Below are 23,267 nucleotides of genomic sequence, written 5' to 3'. Positions count from 1 at the left end.
TCACAGCCTGCTTGGCTTCCAACGCGGCTCTCTTCGCTCCGCGAACGCCTTCAGACCTTCCTTGATATTCTCGCCCTTCTGAAGCTCCGCAAACTCATTGTCCATCGTGGTCTGCACCGCATCTTCCACATCCGCCTTCGCCCAGCCTTCTCGCAGCCCAGCTCGGGTACAGATGATGCTGTCAGGGCTGTTGGCGGCGATAAGTGCTGCATACCGCAAGGCTTCCTGCACGACACCCTTTTGCGAAACCACTTTATTGACCAATCCCCATTCGTATGCTTGGCGTGACGAAATACGCTGCCCCGTCAGAGCCAGCTCGCTTGCTCGCTGCAATCCAATGCTGCGAATAAGTCGAGGCAGCGCTCCTGCAAATGGAGCGACGCCTCTGGTGACTTCAGGTAGCCCGAATGATGCATTCTCAGCTGCAACAACGAGGTCGCAATTAACAGCAAATTCCGTTCCACCACCAAGAGCCAGGCCGTTGACTGCCGCAATGACCGGCTTCTTGCCTCTTCTCCTGCTCAGACCTACACCCTTTGACTTTGTGACTCTCCGCTCCGGGCCTCCCGGTTGCAGTGACTGAGACCATTCCTTCAAGTCGGCGCCCGCAGAGAACGCCTTATCTCCGGCACCAGTGATCACAGCGACTGTCAGGTTAGGCTCTTCGTCTAGCCACGTCCACACGGCAGATAGCTCTTCGGCTCCGGCGGCATTGATGCAATTCATGGCGGAGGGGCGGTCCATCGTCACGAGCACAACTCGTGGGGAAGGGAAGGTAAGCTTGAGAAACGTGGGTGTTAGCGGCGGTGGGATTTGTGTAGGATGGCCCATTGTTGCAATGCCTATGCTACGATTCTGCTGGAAAGCTGTTCCTGTTGCGCTCTCGACTACTCTCTGCTTTTGCTTAGAAGTGCTCGCTGTAACGAAGAGTTGAGGTAGCTCGCGTTTGCTGACCTCATCTCCAAATATATTTGCTGTACCTCGGCACATTGCGTACGCAGCAGCAATACGAAATCGACAACAAACATTACCCGAATATGAAGATGGCAATCCAGACTGACGGATCCGTGACTACGTACAGTCGTTGCCAAAGGCCGCGTCGAGGCCGATCCCACCACAAACATGCGAATCTACCACTCCGAGAAGGACATCACGATACCGCAGGACCTCAACCTCACCCAGCTTCTCAACAACAGCAAATACGAACCAAGCACCATCATAGCGCAAGACGACTTCAACCGCACACTCACCATCCAGCAACTCAAGTCCACAGCTGGTCGCCTCGCCGCCGGGCTCACAGATGCCTTCCACCCTCGCGATCAGAGCCGATGGGCCGTGATCCTGCCCAACAGCGTCGCCTACCTCGAGTGCTGCCACGCCGTACTCTGGCTCGGAGGCGTCTTCTGCCCGATCAACCACCTGCTCACTCCGCACGAACTAGGCAACGCCCTCGCGATCTGCCAACCGGAATACATTACCGTCTCCTCCGACACTCTTCCCAGACTTCAGGAGGGCATTACGCTCGCACTGACACAGCAGTCCAGCTATGCCGCTCCCCAAATCATCATCGGCCTCGGCGACAGCACCACCCACCCCAAAATCGAATCCTTCCTCGCCAATGATCCTTTAGCTGTACCCGTGTACCCCAACACTCGCCAACGCCTCGCCTCAATCCACCTCTCCAGCGGCACGACCGGCTCCTCCAAAGGCGTCGCCCTCTCACACTACAACTACGTCGCCAACGTCCTGCAAATGCTCGCCCACGACCCAGCACGCTTCTCGCCTTCCGCCCGCAGCCACGCAGCTCAGCGCGAACGAGTTGTCAGCTTCACGCCGTACGTGCATATCGCCAATACCACGATACCGTTGTTTCTCGGGCCATTGGTGGGGATGTGCCACTTCATCATGGCCAAGTTCGAGCTGGAGGCGCTGTGTAGGATTGTGGAGAGGGAGAAGGCGACTGCGATGCAGTGTACGCCCGCGATTGCTGTTGCTATCGCGGACACCAACTTGTGCGAGCGGTACGATTTGAGCAGCGTGCAAAGGATGGTGGTCGGCGGACTGCCGCTTCCAAAGGAGATCTATGATCGGTTCATGAGTAAAGGTCAATGGAAGACTGTACAGCTGTACGGCATGACGGAGGCGGCGCCGTATGTGACATGGCAGACTGTGTCCGAGACGCTGCCGATTCGCGGCCAGTTGGGGAAGATCTTGCCGGGGATGTCGGCGCGGTTAGTTGACGCAGACACGGGCAAAGATGCAGCGGAGGGAGAAGCCGGCGAGCTGTGGATCAAGGGCCCGAACGTTGTGGCTGGGTATGTGGACAACCCGACCGCGACGGCGGCTGCGTTCCGGGAAGGAGGGTGGTATAATACGGGCGATGTCTGCACGTTCTCGCCGGAGGGGTATTTGACGGTGGTCGGCAGGACGAAGGAGCTGATCAAGTCTTCTGGCTTCCAGGTTGCGCCAACGGAGTTGGAAGGGTATCTCAACGGGCATCCACTGATTGCGGACGTGGCGGTGGGTGCGAGCGTTGATAAGCAGCGGATGACTGAAGTGCCGACTGCGTTTGTAGTTTTGAAGGCGAGCATAACGGACAAGGCAGCGAAAGTAAGAGCATTGAAGGAGATTCAACGTAGCCTGGACGGGAAGGTCAGTGGATACAAGAAGCTGAAAGGTGGGGTTTGGGAGGTGAAGAGTCTGCCGCGCACGAGCACGGGGAAGTTCACGCGGAAGCGGCTTGGGGAGGCGAAGACGGGGTTGAGCTCGTTCGATGCTGTTGATGCGGAGAAGGCGAAGCTGTGAAAGGATTTCAGATAGCATGTGGTCTGAAAGAAGAGCGAAGCCGTCAGATCGCATTCTCAATTGGTCCGCAGAACCAGAAATGCAATGCTTCACCGTCCCGGCCGGGGAGTCCTTTGCCACAGCGCTTTCTTCTGGATTCCTGCTCACTTCGGCAGATGCAGCGGCTTTCCTCTCGCATACAGCATATCGAATACCTTGGCACTTTCATCGTCGACAAATGGCGGTCCCCGGGTCTGAAGGACTCCCTGCCCTTTGTGGTAGTTCGGACCGGTCTCGTAGCACTCGCCGGAATCCTTGTTGGCGCCGAGCAGCTTCTCAAAGGCATCGGGAACCGACTCCAGAGGCGTAAGGAGATTGACCTTTTCCAGACTGTCGTAGAACGCAGGGGTGGAGATGTTTGTGCGGACGACGTTGGGGCAGACGGCGTTGAAGGTGATGCCTTCTTCGGGAAGCCATTTGCCGTAAGAGCGGACGAAGCCGACGACGGCGCTGCAGATGGTCAGTACGGGAAGACCTGGAGAATGACAGTGACTCACTGTTTTGCTGCGGTGTAGATCGGCAGAGTTGGGCAGCAGTAGAACCCACATACACTGGCAACGCAACCAATCTTGCCTCTGAAGCCGTTCGAGTCTTTGTCTTGCCTTCGGAACTGCTGCACTGCCAGAGACACAGTGTACATCAACCCAGTGACGTCCACGTCTAGCACACTGAGGTCTGGCGCTTGGAAGCCTTCGGCACTCGGGTTGTTGTCGATCCAGCGACGTTCATTGATGCCGGCGATAGAGTAGACGTAGTCGATTCGTCCTCCTAGAGCGTGGATGGCTTGGCCGAAGACTTTGGCTTGTTGGTTCCAATCGCGGACGTCGAGCTGTCCGGACTGAGCCATGCCTTGGCCAGACTTGTTAAGTTCCGCGACAACGGCCTCGGCGCCGGAAGCATTCTGGTCGGCGATGAATACTTTGATGCTGATACTTGTCAGATACAGTCTTGGATGTCGTCGGGATGCACTTGCCCATTCTTCACAAGCATCTGCGCTGTAGCTCTCCCGAGCCCCGAGGCACCTCCTGTCACGTAGGCGGTAGGCATATTTGTCAGTGGGGACGACCAGCAGACGCACGTGTTAGTGGAAGTAGCTGTATTGTCACCAAGACAGATTACATTAAACGCACGGTCCACGGGTGGATGGTAGGCAAGTCAGTCAGAATCTCGCCAGCTTGACGCCCGGAGGATATGGAATCCCCTCATCACGTCCAAACGCGACTGATGAGGGGGTGACCCTCGTCCGTGTGTAGGTACATGAGCATAGCCAATCGAGTCGACTTGTCAATGATCTGGAGAAGTTCATTCTCTGGGGAAAAAGGTTGCAACTGCGGGGAACTGGAAGACTGCTCAAACTTTCGTGGGCGTGGCCCAGGAGACCAGTCAGGTTGTTGCAAGACGAGAAACGCTCTGATGGCCCTTCAAGTGAGTGACCACAAGCACCAGCTATCTCTGAAACATGCAACGAACAGTGAATGCTCCCTCAACGAGGAAGTGGCCCAATTGCTTCATATTTGCTCTGATGTTCACTTCGGCAGAGGGGTATAAGAAGTCGTCGCGGCCTCGATCTCATCGTCATCTTCTTTCACACCCAACATTGTGGTCTGAACAGCTGGAGAATATGCCATCTCAAGTCAGCATCTGCTGCTACTTGTTGGGGCGAGCTTCTGCATAGTCCTGCAAGACACGGCGAAGGGAAGATTGTCAGGACGTGGTCACGGCCATTGACCTTGGTCAGCTGCTTTTCTGTCGTCGCTGCCGCGATGGAACTGGTATTTCGGTCTACAGGGACATCTCCGGCATCAAGTGTTATCAAGTCGTTGGCAGCTGGAGGTGATGAATGGTGTCAATGGCACAGAAAGACCGAATCTCCCGATTCCACGCGTCCCGATTCCACGCGACAAGGCTGTAAAGTAGCCTCGCCTCGACCGCGGGGAATTGGACGTCATATCTTGTTCATCGACAGATGCCTGGACCGCAATCTGATCGCGCCTAGGAACCAAGACGAAACTCTCAGGTTCTCAGGACGGCGGTGAGCCCGCCGTCCACACTAATTATGGCGACAGCAGTACCTCCATCGCTCAAGGCCGCCGACATAGCTCGGTTCGCGCACCGGGCAGCTCAACTCGAGAAAGCAAAGCCGATCGTTGCGTACTGGTGCGACTACTGGATCGTCAACCAGATCCTCTCAAAGGGCCTCCACAATGCCGATCAGGATGCGCTCACATTCACGACGAACATGATGGACAAGCTTGAGAAGTTCAAGTCCGCAAATGCCGCCGAAGCAGCTGTGACGGACGATGTCGCTGGCAAAGCATACGTCGAGCAGTTTGGCCTCGAGACCTTCACCCGAGCCGACAACGCCGTACGCGCCAACAAAGCCTCGCAGCAGACCGCAGAGACATTCCAAGCCGCATCCACCTTCCTCGATCTCCTCGCAATATGGGGACCTATCGAGCCTGAGATCGTGTCCAAGATCAAGTACGGCAAATACCACGCCCTACGCATCCTTAAAGCCATCAAAGCCGGCGAAAATCCAAATGACTCGAATCCTGCGCCTGCGGAGCCCGAACCACAGCCCGAGCTCGATCCTAACGACCCAGAAGTGCAGGCATTAGAAGGGGAAGGCAGACAGCGCCAGCCGTCCGTGGTCGAGGTGCCAGACGAGGCAGATGGGACGCAGCATACCCTGGCAAAGACCAGCTCCATCGACCAGTCCCTACACCCATCGCGAGATCCCTCCGCAGCGCCAAAGCCGCGACAGCCGTCTGTCATCGAAATTCCAGATGAGGCCGATCGACTGCAAGCAAAGCTTGCAAGAACAAGTACCAACGACGAATCACTTCACCCGTCTCGCGCGCCTTCGATACCTCCACCGGCAGCGCCTACAGGCGGAAGTGTTTCACCGATCGAGCAAGACCCCTTGAGTTTCTACCACGCAGGCACCGGCGGGGACAATGCGCCGGTCTCGCCTCTCGATCCTCCAGCCGAACGAAAGCCCTCGATCGGTGGGAACTACTTCCCCGAAGTCCCTGGCTCAACAAGCAATCAAGCCCAGACACAATCGCCTACCTCATTCGCCGCCGCAGATGAGGCTTCCTTCCCCTCAGTGTTCGCAAATGCGAGAACAGGCTCCGGCCCTCCTCCACCAGCACCGGCACATCACCACGGCCGATCGATCGACGAGGGCCCACCACCGCAACCACAAACTTCGAGAGGGCATCATGGTCCGGTTCCACCACCTCCACCGCCAGCGCAGACCCAACCTCTCCCACCACCCACTGCAAGCATTCCACAAGCACAACCACCTCTTCCTCCGGCAGCAACAACACACGCCGCCCCTCCCTCGGCGTACTACACGCAGCCTGCACCGCAACCACCACCACCACCGCCACCTGCCGGACCACCTGCGGTCGTCGATGAAGAAGCAATGCTCTCAGCACAGAAACACTGCCGGTGGGCGATCAGCGCGCTGAATTTCGAGGATGTACCAACTGCGATCAAAGAGTTGCGGGGTGCGTTAGGGGACTTGGGCGGGCTGTGAAGATCTAACAGGCATAAGAATCCAGGTGATGATAGCACTAAGTGCGAGAGACCGCAAGCGAGTAAGAGATGCCTATACTGTATGTATGTGGTGGGAATATGACGTGTGCGTTGGTGTATATAGCAGGCGGAGAGGGATAACGTTGCAAGTTTCAATATATCGAGAGGAGGGACAGGCCATCTTGGGGAAGAAGAGCCTTGGACGGATGGGACGGCACGTGGGAGGTGACGGGAAGGATGACACGAATACTCTCAGGTCAAGAAGACTTGCACGGGAAAAGTCATGAGATCGTGTCCGAGTCGTGATTCCTACCCGCTAACGCTATCAAAATATATTCATGTCCCATCCATGCGTAATCTCATAATGCCAGGGTTTCCTTTCGTTCTCATCGTTGTATCACCCGATCACATCAACTTGCTTCTCTTCAACATCTTCCGCTGGCTCTGCGAATCCATCCAGAATTATAGCCATGTCAACGAGCCATTGTATTTTGGATGTCCTAGCCATTGTACAACTATTCTGCCATCATTCCGAGAGTGCTTGCAGTGTCGAGTTGAATCCTGTAGGATTGTAAATGCTTGACAGCGTGCCTCGGGACGGCAATCGGCTTTGGTGCAGTCAGGGGCAATCATGTCGCCTTCGCAAAGCATGTGGCTTGCAAGTTTCTGGCGTGAATGTTGGGACCGTCCATATCATCCTGTTGAACCGGACCACTGCGAGACGATTGCTACGAGCAGTCTCGCAAACTCTCGACAACAGACAAGCACTCCCAAGCGCAACGTGATTTCGACGAGCTCTTTCCTCAGCACCAGGACGGGTACGTCGCCGGGGGATACATGAGCCGCCCATCAACCTGAAATGGACGGTGGACGAAGGACTCCTATCCTCTTCCAGCCTGCGACTGGCCCTGCTGCCCGGCTTCGAGCTGCGCCGGTGTCACAGGCTCTCTTGACCCATCGTGGATCTCGGGTGCTCTGTTCTGAGTCCCGCTCCTCCGTTGCTCGTCGGAAGGCATCACGCCCTCGCTGGCCACCAGAGTATTGGCAGCGCCGTGATTGAATCGTATTCTCGGGATGCGCAGACGAGACCGCCATCCACCATTCTGTTGGTGTTGTTGCGGCTGAATCTGGCCTTCTGTTCCAGCCTCAGCACCGTCCGTAGCCGTATTGGGAGGCACATCGGGAATTCCACCGTTGGCGGCATGCCGTTCTCGCAACCGCTGTTCTCGACGCTCTCGCCGTCGTCGCTCGGCTGGTGTCTCTTGACGCATGACTCGCGGGAAGCCATATCTGTCCCGCTCGTCATATACAATCGACATGAAGCGGCCTGGCAGGACCATCGTCGGTCGTCGTCTGCCATCACCCATGAATGCAGTCTGTGGCGCAGTCGGGGTTGTTCCGTCACCCTCAGGTCGTGGTTTGGGCACGTAGTAGTCAGCCTTGCAGAGTGGGCAGCAGGCTCGTCGACTCGTCAGCCATGGGTCGACACAAGATGCGTGGAAGGCGTGACCGCATAGCAGCCCTCGGACATCGTCATCGTCTTCGAGCGTATCGATGCAGATGGCGCAGGTATCGCCAGGATCTGGGAGCTGCTCGGCGGGCACCGCCGTCTGAATATGGTCATCATCCTCCTCTTCGCCATCATTCGATGTTACTTTCTGAATGACAGGTGTGTCGGGTGCGTCGGTCGAGGTGGCGGTCTTCGGTCGAGGCGTCGACGGTTGTGCGTCGGACGTGTCGGCGCGAATGACTTCAGGTTTGCCATGTTTCTCCTGCTTCTCCGTATCCGTCTCTGCTGTTGTCGAGATCGTCTGAGTAGTGGCGAGTTCTGTGTGCTTGTTCGCATCTTCTGACGCCCTCGCCACGCCTCGAATGCTGGCGGGGCGACTAGCTGCGCCATCGGCTGTGATGCCGCCTGCAGTCGGCAGACCTTGCTCGGCTTGGTTGCTGCGCCAGGTCTTGTACTTTGTGAGTGGGAATTTTTCGTTGACCTCTTCCATGGACATCAGCTTCTTCTCGCGGCGCCTGCGCCGTTGTGGCATGTTGGCCATATCAACTGCATCGGGATCTTCGCCAGCCAGACGAGCTCGGTTGCGCTGATTGTAGCGAAAGCAATACTTGACGCCGACGATGATCCTGTGAGACCGCGAGTGAGCTTGATGACCCTAATGTTGGGTCCATTGCAGCGAACTTACCATAGATTTGTGAAGACAACGCCAAAGCCGAGGGCGACGAAGAAGAGCAACGGCGAGCTCGGTCCGCTTCCACCACCGCCGCCATTGCCGCTAGTAGTGGCAGACGGCATTGACCCCGTCGGGGTCGCCGTCGAGCTGACTGAAGTGCTCATTTTTTAAGTATTTTGGATTACCGGTTCGTTTCAGGACGGACTCGAGGTGATGTCCGCGGGATGGTCGGATCGGGCGGAAGCCCTGGCGATAAGATGCTGTAGTTCTAGATTATCGGTGAGGGTATGTCGCAGCCATCTGAGGTTTGCCGCTGGTGAAGTTGTGTATTGCCTCGACGGGCGTCGGTGAAGTTGTGGCAGGTATTGGGCTGGATGAGGCGCGGAGTGAACGTGAGATAGGGCCCCCGAAGTGAGCTGTTTCAGGTCTGCGCGGGTAGGGGTATAGCCTGCAGGAAATGGCGTGTCGGAAGAAGCGATTACTGTCGTGTGCCGTGCAGTCGTAGGTTGTCGATGAGGAACGAAAGACTGAGGTCGAAGAGCTGTGCGACAGCGAAGTCGGATGATCGGTGATAGTCTTGGATAGCGCGGGCTGGTGTGGCAAAGGTGAGATGGGAAAAGAGGAGACGCAGAGGAGGTGTGGAGGAGGAAAGCGAAGTGCGAAGGAGGGCGAATACGAGCAGTAGCCAACCACTGCAAGCCCCAGAAGAGCACACCAAGCGAGTGGAAGAAACACTGCAGGTGGCGGGCAAAGAGACCTTTCAAGCAGGTTTTAGCCTGCAAAATGCCCTAAAGATGCAGCCATACTTGCCGATTTCCGACTAGACTACACCCCCAATATCACCCAAGAAGTCGCCCCGCCATGCCTGTAGAGAAACGTGACTTTCCTGTATGCATTTTCCGCGGTTGTCTCCTTCCGACGCCCGTTTCTTCAAGGCTCTATGGTCGCGCAAGGTAGTACATACCTAGGTACCAATCACCGACGCGTCTGCATCAAATTCATCCCCATCTTGGACCAGAATGCGACAGATGGGCTCGACAGAAGAAGCATATGGCGCGCAAGACAATGGGAGAGATACGCGGCATCCTTCGGCACCTGAAAGTGATCGTCGCGTCACCCATGACCAAACGATCGATGATCCCATCATCATCATGATGAACCATGTTCATTAACCCACTATTCCAACCATATCCGCAGACTGCGCGGGGTTGACGCGTCCTACTCGACCACCTTTCACCGCGCTCTTTTGTGTTTCCCTGCTGTCATGTGCGCCATCAAACAATCGAGAACCTCTCGGATTGTTGCATTTATGCAGCACTGTCGTCGGAACGCTGAAGATCCCGAGAAGCTTGCTTCATCACCACAATATCCATGTCCTCGAAATTCCCCGAAGTGTGATTAACACCCACCAACGAACGTCTTCTTGGTCAAATTCGTTGTGGACGTCTGAACAGAAACGTCCACTACATGTTGCATAGGCTCCTCTGAGCGTTCCGTGATCACAGATTTCCTACGGCCTCGCTATCATCGCGTCTTGATCTACAGTTCTGAAAAGGACCGCCTCGGCTTCAACGGCATGCCAAGCAATACGTTCTGCGCTTCCCGTCCTTTCTGCGGAGACCCTGCAGTATCTGGCTCGGCAGCTGTGTCGTTGAGTCACCCTACAAATCAGCGCTGCCACCTTCGATAACGCATGGCCATCGCAGGTCATCTACCTGCCTCTCGTCTACAGTCCCTCGCCACAACATGGCTGCGTCCGAGGCTCCGAGCTGTCTACTGATGCCGAGCCACGGCAACTGCCGCCCAGAAGATGCGAGTTCCAGTGGGAAAGAGACGCGGCACAATTAATCGGAATGGGCATGGTTCACGATTCGACAGAATTGCTACAATTATGTGCCATCAACACCACGTCTGCGAATGCTGTCCGAGATTTCATTGCACGTCTAGCTTCCGAACACTTTCACCCTTCCTTCAAGCGGAAGATAAGTCCTCTCGCGATCCCTCTCAAAACCATGTTTCGGTTCGCCAAACACCAGCTGTGATTTCAGGTCCCAGCTCTCTGGAAGTCCCCATGTCTTCTTCATGTCCGCCGTAAAAAGTCGGATCGAAGTTGTAATGCTGCATGCTACAGCCAACGCCTTCTAGCGAGAGTGCTGTCCACACTACGAGGACAACGCGGTCAGCAAACCAGACGGACCATTCTCTATCACAGAAAGCACTCACCGACGAATTGCAACATCCCATTCGCATGCTCACTCCATTGGTCCATCATCCCTGCAACAGCAGGATTCTTTTCTCCCATCTCCTTCAACTCCTGCTTGTCTTCAAAGAATGCGATTGTCCCGTGTCCACGTCTGAAGCCTGCCGTTCGAGGCGCTAATCGCTCGTATATCTCAGGCGGCAGCATACCCTTCAATATCGCATCGCCCATGTCCCACAACTTATGGTGTTCGGCTCCAAGGAGAACAACTGCGCGAGAAGCCTGGACGCTGGGACAAGAGTCAGACCGTTGCCTCAAGCAAGACCTCACACAGCGCCCGCCCGGTGACTGGAAAGGGCTGGGAGTCAACACGGGAAGGCTCACTTAAAGGGACTCGGTCCATGCTTGACAGCACGTTCGACGATCTCTCGCACTCTCTTGTCACTAATGGAAAGCTCACCGCTGATGCCGTAGATGGATCGCCGTGTTTCGACGGCAGTGAAGAGCGCTTCCGACTTCTCGGATGCCATGATGGTGGAGCAGGTGGGAAGCACGCAATGACAGTGAGTGGGCTTGATTTAAATGTCTTGAACAGGGTTGATGGGTCCCTCCGTACACTCTTGCTCAGAACTTGGAACGTCAAAGAGCTTTTATAGCTCTCAGCAACACGGACACCATCTCGTTCACGGGTCCGAAATGCTTCCAAACGCACCTTTTGCTGCAGCCAATCCAATGCCTTGGAGCAACTGAGTTTATGCTTAGGTAAACATCTGGGGAGTCCTTGCAACCAAACAGAACGCCTCGTCTCTGCCGGCCTGATCTCGCAGCTTTCCTTTTCTGGGCAAGCCGCGACTTGTACGAGCGATGCAGGAATGTTAGATATTATCTGGCAGCAGTAAACGAGGTTCCTACTCCGTGTTCCTGCAGGAGCATCGCCAGCCGTTCAATATGACATCGATGGTTGTCTGGCAACAAAGCCGCTCGAGATTAGGCACACCGCAGTCGAAACTCGCACGTCGCGTTGGCAGAGAGAACTGAGCCAACGATTTCGCAGGGGCAAGCCCCAACTATCGAACGAATGTCACATGACTGGTAGCAACAGGTTTGGTCCGGTGCTCTCAATGAGGGCCTCGCCGCGGCTCGGCTCGTGCTCGCCGTACTTGACGCCTTGTCTGGCTGACTCTTCGGATCTTTCCCACGCTTCGGTCAGCGTCCGATCCTTCGCCTCACTTCCAGACATCAAACACTCCGGGACCACCACTCTAGCGCAACTTCCAACCCTCGACGAGCACCTCCTCAATCATTGCACATGCATCCAGCAAGCGAGCGCGCTCAGGTCATCTCCCCTCTCAGCATCCCTTACTGTTGCCGTTGCCCGTCCGAGACGGACATACTCTCTCCAGGTTTGGAGGCTCGGAGATTACTGCGTTCCAGGCGACCTCGATAGATACGACCAAAGCGCACAGACACAAGCCTACAGCAAGGGAACAAGTATCGAAAGAATGCATCAATTCAACAAAACTACCATCTGAAGGCTCTGACAGTGTACCAACACCATGCGCCGCGCTTCCAAACCAAGGGCACAAAGGAGCCATACAAAGACAACGTCTAGGCCAAGGGCCTCGCTACACTCATCACCTTCTGTGTGATTTCCGCTACCATCGGCTCAACATGAGCCTTCACACGCAACGCATTGCTCTGCCCAGCACCACAGATCTTGTTCGACGCAGGCTTCTTGTACGTCGCAAAGTAAAACGCAATGAACAAGAACAGGTAGCTGGTCAAGCAAACCAGTCCAGTGAAAGCAGCGAACTCATGCTTACGAACCTTATCCTCAGTCATCGCACCAACAATCTCCCGAGTGTTTGCAGCGCACTGATTCTGCATCAATGGTGCACTATCCTCGAAATATTGGGTGGCAAAGAAGTTGTAGCTGACCCAGTAGATGAAGCCGAGGTCGATAACGAATTGGACGATCTGGATCATGGTGATGTACCGCTTGTACCAAACCTTGCGGCCGCAAGATGTCAGGTAGAAGTAGTTGTACATCAGGCAGTGGACGAAGAGGTTGATGGTGATGGGTACCCAGCTGACGGGAGTCGCGCCGAGGAGTTGTGCATAGCAGAGGAACGCGGTAGCGCCGTGATGGTAAGTGTGAAGGAAGGTGAGTGGCTTCTTCTTCAGCATCAGGAGGACTGTGTCAACGAATTCGATGTACTTGGTAAGGTAGTTGAGCAGGTACAGCACTTCGAGGGGCGCGGTCCAGCCGCCGTGGCCACAGATGTTATAGGTGAGGCCTTGCGACCAAAGTTGGGGAAGGAGCTGTTCCACTGTAAGAGCGAGGAGCAGTCCACTAACTCCGGTCAGGGCGACGTTGTGGATCTTGGTCCAGGTGCGGAGCTTGAAGGGCTCGCGGTGTTTCATGATCTCGCGACCGCCAAAGATGACCAGGTAGTACGTTACGAGGGCTGCCGTGACGCTGCTGAGGGTGGAGAACGGCGTCCTACCGACTGCAAAGTCATAGCTGATCAATGGGCTGCCGGTGACTTTGGAGACGACTGCGTCGGTGAGCTGCCAGATGGGGGTTGAGGAGATCATGTTGAAAGTGTTATACGTTGAGTCGGGAAAGAAGTATGTGATGTCTGTGTTGAACGGTCTTGTTGCAGTTGTTTGAGAGGGTGCATGTGGTCATGAGAACTTCGGTGAGTACTTATCCTCAAATCTTTGCACAGGAACGACAAGCCTATGTGCACGTCCACGATCGACACTGCCTCGACAACGGGAGACATCGAAGCAACAGGTAAGCTGCATCTGTTCCTGCATCGCTGCGGCACGGCACCGACTGGAGCGAATGCATACCTGTCAGCTGCTGCATCAAGCCGAGAATAGCATGTCGGGAATCACGAAGCCCAAATTCAGGTACCATTTCACCCACTGCAGCAGCTCGTGTTGGGGGCCATGGCGCCACGCCCGACGGGAGCTTGTCGCATCGCCAAACTCAATCAAGCCCGCCCCAAGCAAGCTTATTCTGTCGCTTATTCCATCCCTGCGCCCCTCCTTGGCGTCTGTCTCGCTTCTTGCTCAGCCCTAACATGGGTTGCCTTTCTGGTGTTACTCTAAGTGAGACGCCGCAAGGTGCACTCGGATCCTTTGCTCGCGCTACCAGAGAACCCACAGGGCAATGCTATACTGGTATAGTAGTTTGCGGCAGTGCTTGCAAGGCAGAATACGAGAGTTCATTCGTGGGCCCAAGATGATTGTACTCACTCATATACACAGATGTAGTGTCCTAGCTGGGTCGCGGCCAAGGAATGCTCCAAAACCACATCTTCACAGTCATGTCTGTCTACCAAGAACCTCACATTGTGTCGCCTATCGTCGAAGACGACGACTCCTCTGATACCACGCTGCGTCCCTCACCTCTCCAGTATCCGCAGCGCAGCCGTCCACGCGAGTCTCAGAGAATGAGCAGCCAACGGACCGCACTATCGCCGCCGCCTCGACTCGAGCGATTCACATCTCTACGGGTTGGCAATTTCCAACGCGTTCCCTCGACTGCGTCTTCTCGGACTGCCGACGATTACTTTGATCCACAGCCGTTCAACCAAGACTCACAACGACCTAGCGAAGTTGGCACGCAATCACAACCACCTACTCCTCCGTCTACCCTGACTCGCTTCAAATCTTTGCGAGCCGTCCGTCCTCAACTGGCACGTTCATCATCCAAGAGCTTCTGGCAGTCCCGCGAGCTCACCGAAAAAGAGCTCGAGGATCGAACTTATGCTCGACAAGCCGTCCGCCGGGAAGCCATCAACCCAGCCGTCCAGGCCGTGGATTTCGATCTGGTCTCCTCCTTGACCAAGATCAGTCGACATGATAGCAAGAGATTCAAGCTTCAGCCATTGCCGGCCGGAGCTGTTGATCACGATGCTGCTTTAGTGTCAGACAGTAGTTCTGAGAAGACCTTGGTCAACAGGTCGGATGACAGACAAGTCCCACGCATCAACAAGACGCGCTACGTTGGCATCATGTGTGCTCTATGCGTGACATTTTCGCTACTGGCGCTTGATGCGACGATCGTGGCTACCCTGCTACCGACTATCACTGGACAATGGAACTCAATCAGCGAAGTTGGCTGGTATGGTGCAGCCTACCTGCTCCCACAACCAACACTTCAGCCTCTCTTCGGAAAGCTGTACCCATTCTTTGACGCAAAGATCTTGTTTGTCCTGTCCTTGGCCATCTTCGAGATCGGCTCACTCGTCTGCGCTCTCGCGAACTCGTCCACCATGTTCATCGTCGGCCGTCTTGTGGCTGGAGTCGGCGCTGCAGCTCTGGCTCCTGGAATCTTTGCTCTCATTACTGAGCTGGTGCCTCGAAGCAAACGACCCATCTTTACCGGTCTGGGCGCCAGCACAGCCGGCATTGCCGCCGTTCTCGGTCCCGTGCTCGGCGGTGTATTGACTCAGCAGCTCAGCTGGCGATGGTGCTTCTACATCAACCTCCCTCTTGGAGCTGCTGTGGTGACCATCATCATCATCTGCTGTCCACCATTGGGCTGCCGCATGAAAATGCCAGTACTGTACGAGCTTTTCCTTGCGCTTGATCCCATCGGCGTCAAGCTCTTGACAGCCAGTGTTGTATGCCTGCTGTTTGCGATGCAATTCGGCGCCCAGGACTCATGGAGCGCGCCTGGTGTGATTGCGCTGTTGACCGTGTCTGGCGTGCTCATCGTCTGGTTCGGCTTCCAGCAGGCAATGGCTGATCCTTTGCAGGCGCTTCTGCCACGAAGTCTGGTCAGAAACTTGCGACTGTGGCTGGCGGCGTTGTTCGGATTCTGAGTTGAGATGGGATCTATTGCACATGTGTACTTCCTTCCTTTCTATTTCCAGGTACGTTACACTGCAGAACCTGTCTAGGCCCAGGCTGACCATAACAGTTCGTCGAAGGCACCGATGCACAAGGCAGCGGCGTCAAACTCATCCCCTACCTCCTGAGCCAAACAACAGCAGCAATTGCCACAGGCATCTTCGTACAGCGAAGCCGTCTCTTCAACCCGCCAATGCTCCTCGGCACCGCCGTCTTCGCCGTGGGCGCCGGTTTCCTCTACACTCTGGATGCAGACACCCCCAACGCCCGTATCATCGGCTTCCAGATCCTTACCGGCTTCGGCGCAGGCTGCGGTCAATTTCTAGCGACTGGCATTGCACAGCAAGTCCTCTCCCGAGAAGAGGAATCAATTGGTCTTTCCATGGTGTACATGATCAAAATGCTGGGTGCGACCATCTCTGTCGCCATCTGTAGCACACTGTTCAATGGTGAGCTGAAGTCGAATCTATCGAACGGTGGCTTCGACCAGGCTCAAGTGGAACAGATTGAGGCGGCTATTGCTACCTCGAGCAAATTCAACGGCACTTCTGGAGATGCTACGGAGAGTATCATCAAGGATGCGATTACTCAGAGTGTCACCACTACATTCATTGTGCCCATTGCGGTGGGCGTACTTGCGTTTGTCGTTGCGGTAGTCCAGCCATGGCAGAAGGTCGCACTACCGGAAAAGGAGGAGGGAAGTGGGCAGGAGAAACCAGTTGTGAAGTAGGATCTTATAGAGTGTATAGCGTTGTTGACCTGACCAATTAATTTCCATCATCTTCGCTTGCTGTAGTCTCTTTTCGCATGCCATTTGCACGTCAGCGATCAGCGCGACAGACATAGCTTCTTCGTTATGCGCAACAGACGATTGCTGGAGTTTGACCTTGGAGGAGCTTCGGTGGCTAGGCAAGCAGTGTGAGCAAGAGCCGGGCGTTTTACCCAGCTGGCCGCATGAGGACCTCTACAGCGCCCTCCCTGGCGAGGATTTCTCGTCACATCGGTGCAACTGTTTTGATGCTCAAATGAGGCTCATCCCAGGCCATCAATGTTAGTTCAGAAGAGAACAAGAGGCTGTCAGCGCCCTCCCGCGCATGGAAATCCACAATGAGCAGCCTACAGATCGGTTCACGGAAAACGCTCAATGATTGTGTCCATAGCCTGCTAGGGTCACGGCATACATGAGTACATCGTTAGAGTATCCTTGGGCTTGACCATGCTACCTATACCTGAACCCGCTGGAAGCTACTATACACTTGCGTCAAATGCGTCAACGCCTGCACCGCAAACCATGACTGAAGCATCGACCGAATGTCCGGAACTCCGGGAGAAGTGATCACCCGTGACTGGATCTCATCGGCCAAGGTGGCGAACCGCACCTTCTTCCCAGATGATCTCGTACTCGATCCCTTCATACATGACCTTCGTCCGATGCATTGCAGCGTGGTTCCAGCCTCGCACTGCAAGGCTAGACTGTCTTTCTCAACAGCCTCTTCGTCTTCTTGGTCATCCGGCTCTGTTTCTTGCAGACATTCCTCCATGATCTCAGCCAGCCTGTCAGAGCTCACGACTCGCACAGAGGACAAGAGTTGTGGGTACGGCAACTTCTCAATCTCCTGCTGAGTGCACGCCTCCGCTGTGTACCATGTAGCGTAGTCAAACATGCAGTCCGTCCAGAACGTTTGTGCCGAGAATGCTTTCGGAATAATCACGGAGCTACCGGCAAGCAGCGGTCCGAGCAGACCAAGGAACAGACCATGAGCTTGATGTACTGGCGTGATTAGCATGCCTCGATCGGCAGGTCCGAAGTTGTGTGCTGCTTCAATCCGTTGGCAGATTGAAATCGACTGCGAATGCGAGAAGCGCGCGCATCGCAGCTCCCTGCCCGAAGCTCTGCTGTGGTGAAGAAGTATAGCGGTGTCATTGCGATTCGGCTTTGAGAATGAGACTGACGCATCCGTACTCCTCCGCCGGCCCAATCGTATGAACTCGCAGACCGTGACGGACTTGAGATCGAAGCTCACTTCAGCAATGGGCACTCGACAAGCCAAAGCCGCCGCGACGGCAGGCGTATGTTCTCGCAACGATCCAGCAGCCAGCAGCACCGCTGACGGTCGAATCTCCTTGAAGACGGTTTCAAAGTCTGCTTGGGAGTACTCCGGGTCCAAGGGCGCGACAGTCACGCTGCCGGAAGTGGCTGCCAGTAGTGAGACAAGGAACTCCATCGATGGAGGGAGTACAATGGCAATCGTGTCATCGGAGCGGATGTCGATATTGAGCAGTGAACGCTGGAATTTGTTGACGAGTCTGATGATTTGGATATGCGAGAAAGATATTGAGTCCTCATCGCGTGGAATGATAATACCGGGGTAATGGGAGGCGAGAAGTGCATCAGTCGTCAGGGTAGACATGTTGTGTTGCTGTTGACTCTGACCGATGTGATGGCTGTGATGATTCTGTAGCTGTCGCAGAGGCAGTTTTCAATGACGAATCGATGTCTTCGGGGTGCTCTAGGCCTCAATCACTGCCCATTCTTAACGAAGCCCGCCTGGAGAGCTCGGCGGCTTGTGAGATGACCCCTAAATTAGTTCTCACACTATCAATGTGCAGCAGCCCATTACAATGCACATCCTGCGGCTCGGGCCCCCAGTTCACCATCTTAAATCGAAGCTTCGCCTAAGCACCGCCCAGTCCCGCTTCAAGCATCGCCCAGATCCATGGGTAAGCCTCGCCCCCACAGGGGAGGCTTTCGATCCGAAACCTTAGTTTGATGTTTAGCACCCGTGCATGCTCCGCAGTGATGTGGTTACAGGTACTTCCGATGATCCTTGAATAGACTAAAAGTGGATGTTCCCCGAGCGAGTGCTGGGGCGGCAACGCTGTCTCCCCCGAGGCTGCGGTAACAACGGGCGAAGCGTCTGCCCAGGTGCTCAAGAAGCGGCCGCTCTTACACGAGCAAGACGAAGGAGCGGTTAACAGTACGGTCGAAGACCGCTAATGCAGCCAAAGATAGCTCAGCCGAATTGGTACATCTTGTTGCGAGATCGTACAGGACCATCGATAGTATCAAATGTCCGTCGTCGGATCCACCGTAATGTATGATACGGACCCGTTGCTTGGAAGGATTGTCGAACGCTTGAGGCTCAGTTTGCTAACGAGTGGGAAGGAGGCAGGCTGTTCGGGCATACCTAGGTAAACTGAGCGTTTTCAGTGGGGCCAGTTGAACCTTCAGATTTCGAGCCAGGGCGGGCTCTGAGGGCTGGAACTGTTTTGAAAACCAAGCCAGGAAGCTTGAGAGGAGCCTCACTTGAGCTTCAAGACGCAGAAGCAATCTATCATCAATTTGCCTGTCAGGGAGGTCGCTGTAAGAAATTTGGCGCGAGGTATAGTGAGGATAGATGAAACGCTCATGTCTTGTCCGAACAGCTTGGGAGGGTGAAACTCAATAGCTGGGCGAATTGCATGTATCAAACGCCTGAACTCCTATGCTACGGGACTATGCGCACACCATGACACCGTCAGATTACACGCGTGATGTATCTCAAAAGGTCATCGTCTTTCAGCATCTTTTGCATATGGTCCTCCTGTAGATCGACAGTGATCTCAATGCCGCCCGGATGACTTGCAGTGCCTTCCGCCTCGCGAAGACCATACGAAGCATGATCATCACTAAGCCATCAAATCCATCCCCAGCAGGAAGCCTCATGCGTCTGAATGATCCACAGCCAACGTCTAGCTCGCTGGTCGACGTGAAGTACTGCTCCCAATTCGTCATGAAGATGTCCTTGCCACCAAACACGTGGATGTCGTGTCTCAGGTCAGAGAGCTTGCTTTGCTTCTGTGCGAGCATTAGGAATGATCGGATGTAGTTGTCGTCAGACTTCTCCGTCAGAGACTTGCGGATGGCGATCGATGCTCTGGCTTGGGCATCAATGCCTGAAGCTGTCAAGTCACGAACGCCAACATGGGTTGGAATCGTGAAGACTGCGTTGCCAAAGTACTCCTTAGGGAGACTTGGCTGTATCCTCTGACGCGCGTTGGCAGCCATGCAAAGACATGATAGTTCTTCCGAAATGCTGCCAGTGCCCAATCTGGCTCTCGTCATGCATCGCCAGATGAGCGCCGAGAGGACGTCGTTCGTTGAGAGTCGTCCAAGTCCCACTGCTTCTGTTTCTAACTTCAAGCGGCGGATAGCCTCGGCACTAAAATGGAAGGTTCCACTCGCCACTACAGGCAGCTTGATGAAAGGAATCCACTTGATGAGATTCTTGAGAGGAAGTAACGATGTGTCCAAGCCGAAGATTGTAGGCTTAGCTCCTACCTTGACAGACCAGTCGGAGATCTTGACTGCTTGTACAGGTCGGGTGGAAGAAAGGGCGGACTTCTCATGAATCGCATTGCATGTTGCAGGTGGAAGCACAGCAATATCCTCTCCAGTAGTGAGCGACCGGGCTCTTGAGAACCATTGCTTGATCAGGAATGCGAGTGCATTGCCGTCGAGTAGAGAGTGGTGCTTGGTGACACATATCACGAAGCCGCCGTCGATGAATGTGATCTGTGCGCAGAAGCCTTTCATTGGAGTTGCCGTCGGAAGCGCGTCCATGCCTGTTGCATATACCTCAGCTGGGAAATTGCATCGTGGGAATCCCGCTAGCTGGTCAAGAGACTCAAATGTGATATCGTTTCGGTAAGTGACTCTGAAGGGAACATGAGACTCCTCGGAGACCTTCAGAGTGAGTCGACCAGTCACACGATTTTCGTGTACATTGCCGAGAATTTCTGGTAATGCTAGAACTCCGTCTTCCGGGAAAGTCAGAAGGCTCTGTAGAGCCGCGATCAGTCTGAAGACCAGATCTTCGCGCGTGGCAGAAAGACTTTGAGTCGATATCCTTGCTGTCTCCCAGATGAACAGGTATCTGTTGTTGATGCGTGGCATAAGGCCATCGATCAGGCTGAGTGGAAATTCTGCCGCGAATGGGCGTTGAGGTCTAATCTCATGGATTGTAGTTTGCGGCATGATTAGGTTGCGAGCAGTGCAGTGTCCTGTATAGTATGAATCTTCTGGGTTAATGAAACTGGTTGAAGTGAAGGTTTTCGAAACCTGTCCGCGATAATTGGAGCAAATGGCAATGTGAGCCATGTGAGAGAGCCTCCGTGCAGTGCAAATGTTATGGTCGACCGCCCGATCCATCTTGAGTGTGCCATAGATAGCCGTGGAGTGTACTACCAGTGCTTGGGGCGAAGAAGCATGCTGCAGAGTGTTGTCAAGAGGAAGCTAAGTGCGTACAAGGCGCAGCAGCCCGCTATGTGCGCGTAGCTTGTATGCAAGTAAGCTTCCTGCCTAAATCTCCCCTGCGACCAGGACTAACCCCATCTCTCAGCAACCTTAACCTAATCTTGAATTCGAACTCTCGTGTTTTGCGGCAGGATCTTACTGGTTCGGTGTCTGTCCACTCGGATTGAGGACACACTGATCTGATGTGGGTGAGAGCGATGCCGCCATCACGCTGCACAGAGCCGCTCTTCTTCGCCGCGTCCGTACAGCCATGACGATGATTCAGGGGGCTGCGGCATGGCTCGGGAAGATGTGCGGCAAAGTCATAGATCAAACACAATTCATTCGCCAAGTTCATTGCGTGCTACTGTGAGTACGAAAGACTGTAAGTTTGCGTGCATGGCTATGAAATTGGCCTTTTCACCACTCTCGGCCGCCCTGCTCAATACCATCCTCCAACTCGGAATAAGTAGCACTAATGCCAACCGTCCTTGCCATCTATGCTTGTCTTCGGTCATGTGTGCATGTGCAAGCTCCATCACGAGGAGCGAGCTCAGTGTCGTAGTATTGGTGTCTGTCGTACGATGGCGGTGTCTGCAAAGCAGACCGACGTTCTGTTGGCGGTGCCTGGTTGTTGTTGGTGGGTGCTGAAGCAGCTTTGTCGGCTTTCGCCTTCTTGTATTTACTGAGACCCCAAGCAACGATCATGTTGACTCGTTGTAAAAGTTTTGATAGCTGGTGGAGGTTATTTTGTGTGAGAGGCCAGGAAGTGGTTGAGTTGATGACACGGCTTGAGACGGTCAGAACAGACTGCTGCTTTTATACAGCAGAGTCAGATAACTCTAGATCGTAATATCACAGCCGGTCCTGCCGGAAGGCTCAGCCTCTCGACTCGTGGAACCTCAATTCGACTTACTGTGCACACTCCTCGCGCAGAGTTCCTACCTAGGTATGCAATTCGGTGAGACGGACCATTGGCCTATGCGCGGGTCCGAAAATCGTGGTTACAGGGGTCTCCCTAAGGTTGAAACCCAAGATCTTCGTGGACGCTTATTGCGCCTCAGCACTCGGCCCCCATGATCCATCCAGCATCCGGATTTCCTCATTTAGCATTTCATAGTTATACATGCAAGCCACACTATAGCATAGCCTGTGGTACTTGTACACTTTGGCAAGGCACACTCTCGAACACAGCATGGACGGCGATACATATTCGGGGCTGTCAGCCTGAACCCACATCTCACAGAAATCTCACCAGCAACATTGGAAGACCTTTCATCGCAGCTTTTCAACTTCTCTATCGACAAGCAAAGCACTCTCGTATCAACAATCAAACGTCTCAGTCAACACACAACACTCCAGCATGACGCTTACTCACCGCAACATACTTGATCTTGTCGTACTTTTCGTCTTCGCGGAGATCCTGCCCCTGGCAGCAATTCTTCTTCGCAGATATGGCCTTCGCCGGTCAGCCGGCTGGATATACATGCTCGTACTTGCAGCACTGCGCATCACAGGAAGCATCACTGGCCTCACCAGTACCTCAGCATCGGATCCAAGGTCTCTTCTCGAGGCTTCAATCATCTGTTACAGCATCGGACTTACACCAATCCTGCTGTTGACACTCTCTTTTTTAAGAAATGCCAACAACAATGCACCAAAGCCCATCCTGTCTAGCATTCTCCTCAGACTGCCAGATGTACCGATCATCGTTGCTCTCGCGTTAGCAATTCTCGGCAGCACGAAAGTCATGGGCACTGACACCAAGGAGCTCAATACAGGCGTGGACTTTCTAAAGTACGCCTCCATCATCTTCGCAGCTACTCTGGCAGTCATTGGACTTTTCATCCTGCTCATTGCCAGAGCGCGAGCGTCATTGCCGGCCGCGGATCGAAAACTCATTACTATCATGTTCTTCACGTGGCCACTGATGGCTGTCAAAGTGCTCTACGGCATTTTGAGTGCATTCGAGCGAGACAGCAAAGCGTTCAGCAGCACTTCCAACGATATCGTCTCGATCGTGGTGCAGGTCGCAATGTCACTCTTGCCTGAAGCACTGATTGCATACATGTATGTCGTGACGGGATTTTTTGCTGCGAAGGAGGAAAGGGTGTATGCCTACCACGGCTAGCGTGTACAAATATGACAGGAAAGCTGGGACATGTAGGGTCGTTGCGGCGTTTGGGTGACTTAGGTACGCAAATAACAATCAGGTATATTGACATTACCAAGTCCAATCTCAACCGTCTCTCTGCAGAGCTTGAAACCCTAGTTGTGATCGATGTACGTTTAACGCTGTTAAGAATGTTCCTCATGGCATGAGTGCTTCTGCCTGGATTGCTGTGTCTATCTT

The 23,267-nt window shown here is 54.4% G+C and overlaps 11 protein-coding genes across 11 annotated transcripts; 4 read left to right on the top strand and 7 right to left on the bottom strand.

Annotated features, from left to right (window-relative positions):
* AB675_7354 (Enoyl-CoA hydratase, mitochondrial) lies at positions 1-831 on the bottom strand (the record flags this gene model as incomplete). Its single annotated transcript, XM_018147715.1, has 1 exon — positions 1-831. One exon carries the CDS (start codon positions 829-831, stop codon positions 1-3), a length of 831 nt encoding a protein of 276 aa, XP_017996232.1.
* A 291-nt stretch (positions 832-1,122) lies between these two features.
* Positions 1,123-2,805, top strand: AB675_7353 (putative 4-coumarate--CoA ligase 2; the record flags this gene model as incomplete). The annotated part of the gene is made up of 1 exon (XM_018147714.1): positions 1,123-2,805. One exon carries the CDS (start codon positions 1,123-1,125, stop codon positions 2,803-2,805), a length of 1,683 nt encoding a protein of 560 aa, XP_017996201.1.
* A 143-nt stretch (positions 2,806-2,948) lies between these two features.
* On the bottom strand, positions 2,949-4,442 carry AB675_7352 (Diacetyl [(S)-acetoin forming]; the record flags this gene model as incomplete). The annotated part of the gene is made up of 3 exons (XM_018147713.1): positions 2,949-3,294; positions 3,342-3,770; positions 4,375-4,442. 3 exons carry the CDS (start codon positions 4,440-4,442, stop codon positions 2,949-2,951), a joined length of 843 nt encoding a protein of 280 aa, XP_017996314.1.
* Positions 4,443-4,900: 458 nt separating this feature from the next.
* On the top strand, positions 4,901-6,388 carry AB675_7351 (uncharacterized protein; the record flags this gene model as incomplete). Its single annotated transcript, XM_018147712.1, has 1 exon — positions 4,901-6,388. One exon carries the CDS (start codon positions 4,901-4,903, stop codon positions 6,386-6,388), a length of 1,488 nt encoding a protein of 495 aa, XP_017996249.1.
* An 880-nt stretch (positions 6,389-7,268) lies between these two features.
* Positions 7,269-8,734, bottom strand: AB675_7350 (E3 ubiquitin-protein ligase; the record flags this gene model as incomplete). Its single annotated transcript, XM_018147711.1, has 2 exons — positions 7,269-8,523; positions 8,583-8,734. 2 exons carry the CDS (start codon positions 8,732-8,734, stop codon positions 7,269-7,271), a joined length of 1,407 nt encoding a protein of 468 aa, XP_017996296.1.
* A 1,840-nt stretch (positions 8,735-10,574) lies between these two features.
* AB675_7349 (Fatty acid repression mutant protein 2) lies at positions 10,575-11,300 on the bottom strand (the record flags this gene model as incomplete). Its single annotated transcript, XM_018147709.1, has 3 exons — positions 10,575-10,732; positions 10,794-11,059; positions 11,155-11,300. The coding sequence occupies 3 exons, from the start codon at positions 11,298-11,300 to the stop codon at positions 10,575-10,577; spliced, it is 570 nt and encodes a 189-aa protein (XP_017996227.1).
* A 1,078-nt stretch (positions 11,301-12,378) lies between these two features.
* On the bottom strand, positions 12,379-13,368 carry AB675_7348 (Elongation of fatty acids protein 1; the record flags this gene model as incomplete). Its single annotated transcript, XM_018147708.1, has 1 exon — positions 12,379-13,368. The coding sequence occupies one exon, from the start codon at positions 13,366-13,368 to the stop codon at positions 12,379-12,381; it is 990 nt and encodes a 329-aa protein (XP_017996309.1).
* Positions 13,369-14,108: 740 nt separating this feature from the next.
* On the top strand, positions 14,109-16,369 carry AB675_7347 (putative HC-toxin efflux carrier TOXA; the record flags this gene model as incomplete). The annotated part of the gene is made up of 2 exons (XM_018147707.1): positions 14,109-15,566; positions 15,710-16,369. The coding sequence occupies 2 exons, from the start codon at positions 14,109-14,111 to the stop codon at positions 16,367-16,369; spliced, it is 2,118 nt and encodes a 705-aa protein (XP_017996209.1).
* A 493-nt stretch (positions 16,370-16,862) lies between these two features.
* Positions 16,863-18,050, bottom strand: AB675_7346 (putative peroxisomal-coenzyme A synthetase; the record flags this gene model as incomplete). Its single annotated transcript, XM_018147706.1, has 1 exon — positions 16,863-18,050. The coding sequence occupies one exon, from the start codon at positions 18,048-18,050 to the stop codon at positions 16,863-16,865; it is 1,188 nt and encodes a 395-aa protein (XP_017996223.1).
* A 1,148-nt stretch (positions 18,051-19,198) lies between these two features.
* Positions 19,199-20,656, bottom strand: AB675_7345 (uncharacterized protein; the record flags this gene model as incomplete). Its single annotated transcript, XM_018147705.1, has 1 exon — positions 19,199-20,656. The coding sequence occupies one exon, from the start codon at positions 20,654-20,656 to the stop codon at positions 19,199-19,201; it is 1,458 nt and encodes a 485-aa protein (XP_017996290.1).
* Positions 20,657-22,277: 1,621 nt separating this feature from the next.
* On the top strand, positions 22,278-23,045 carry AB675_7344 (uncharacterized protein; the record flags this gene model as incomplete). The annotated part of the gene is made up of 1 exon (XM_018147704.1): positions 22,278-23,045. The coding sequence occupies one exon, from the start codon at positions 22,278-22,280 to the stop codon at positions 23,043-23,045; it is 768 nt and encodes a 255-aa protein (XP_017996245.1).
* Between the last annotated feature and the right edge of the window lie 222 nt (positions 23,046-23,267).

Source organism: Cyphellophora attinorum (genome assembly GCF_001299255.1).
Source record: "Cyphellophora attinorum strain CBS 131958 chromosome Unknown Contig32, whole genome shotgun sequence".
Classification (NCBI taxonomy): domain Eukaryota; kingdom Fungi; phylum Ascomycota; class Eurotiomycetes; order Chaetothyriales; family Cyphellophoraceae; genus Cyphellophora; species Cyphellophora attinorum.
The sequence above is the reverse complement of the archived record's forward strand: the minus strand, read 5'-3'. Positions and strand labels throughout refer to the sequence as shown.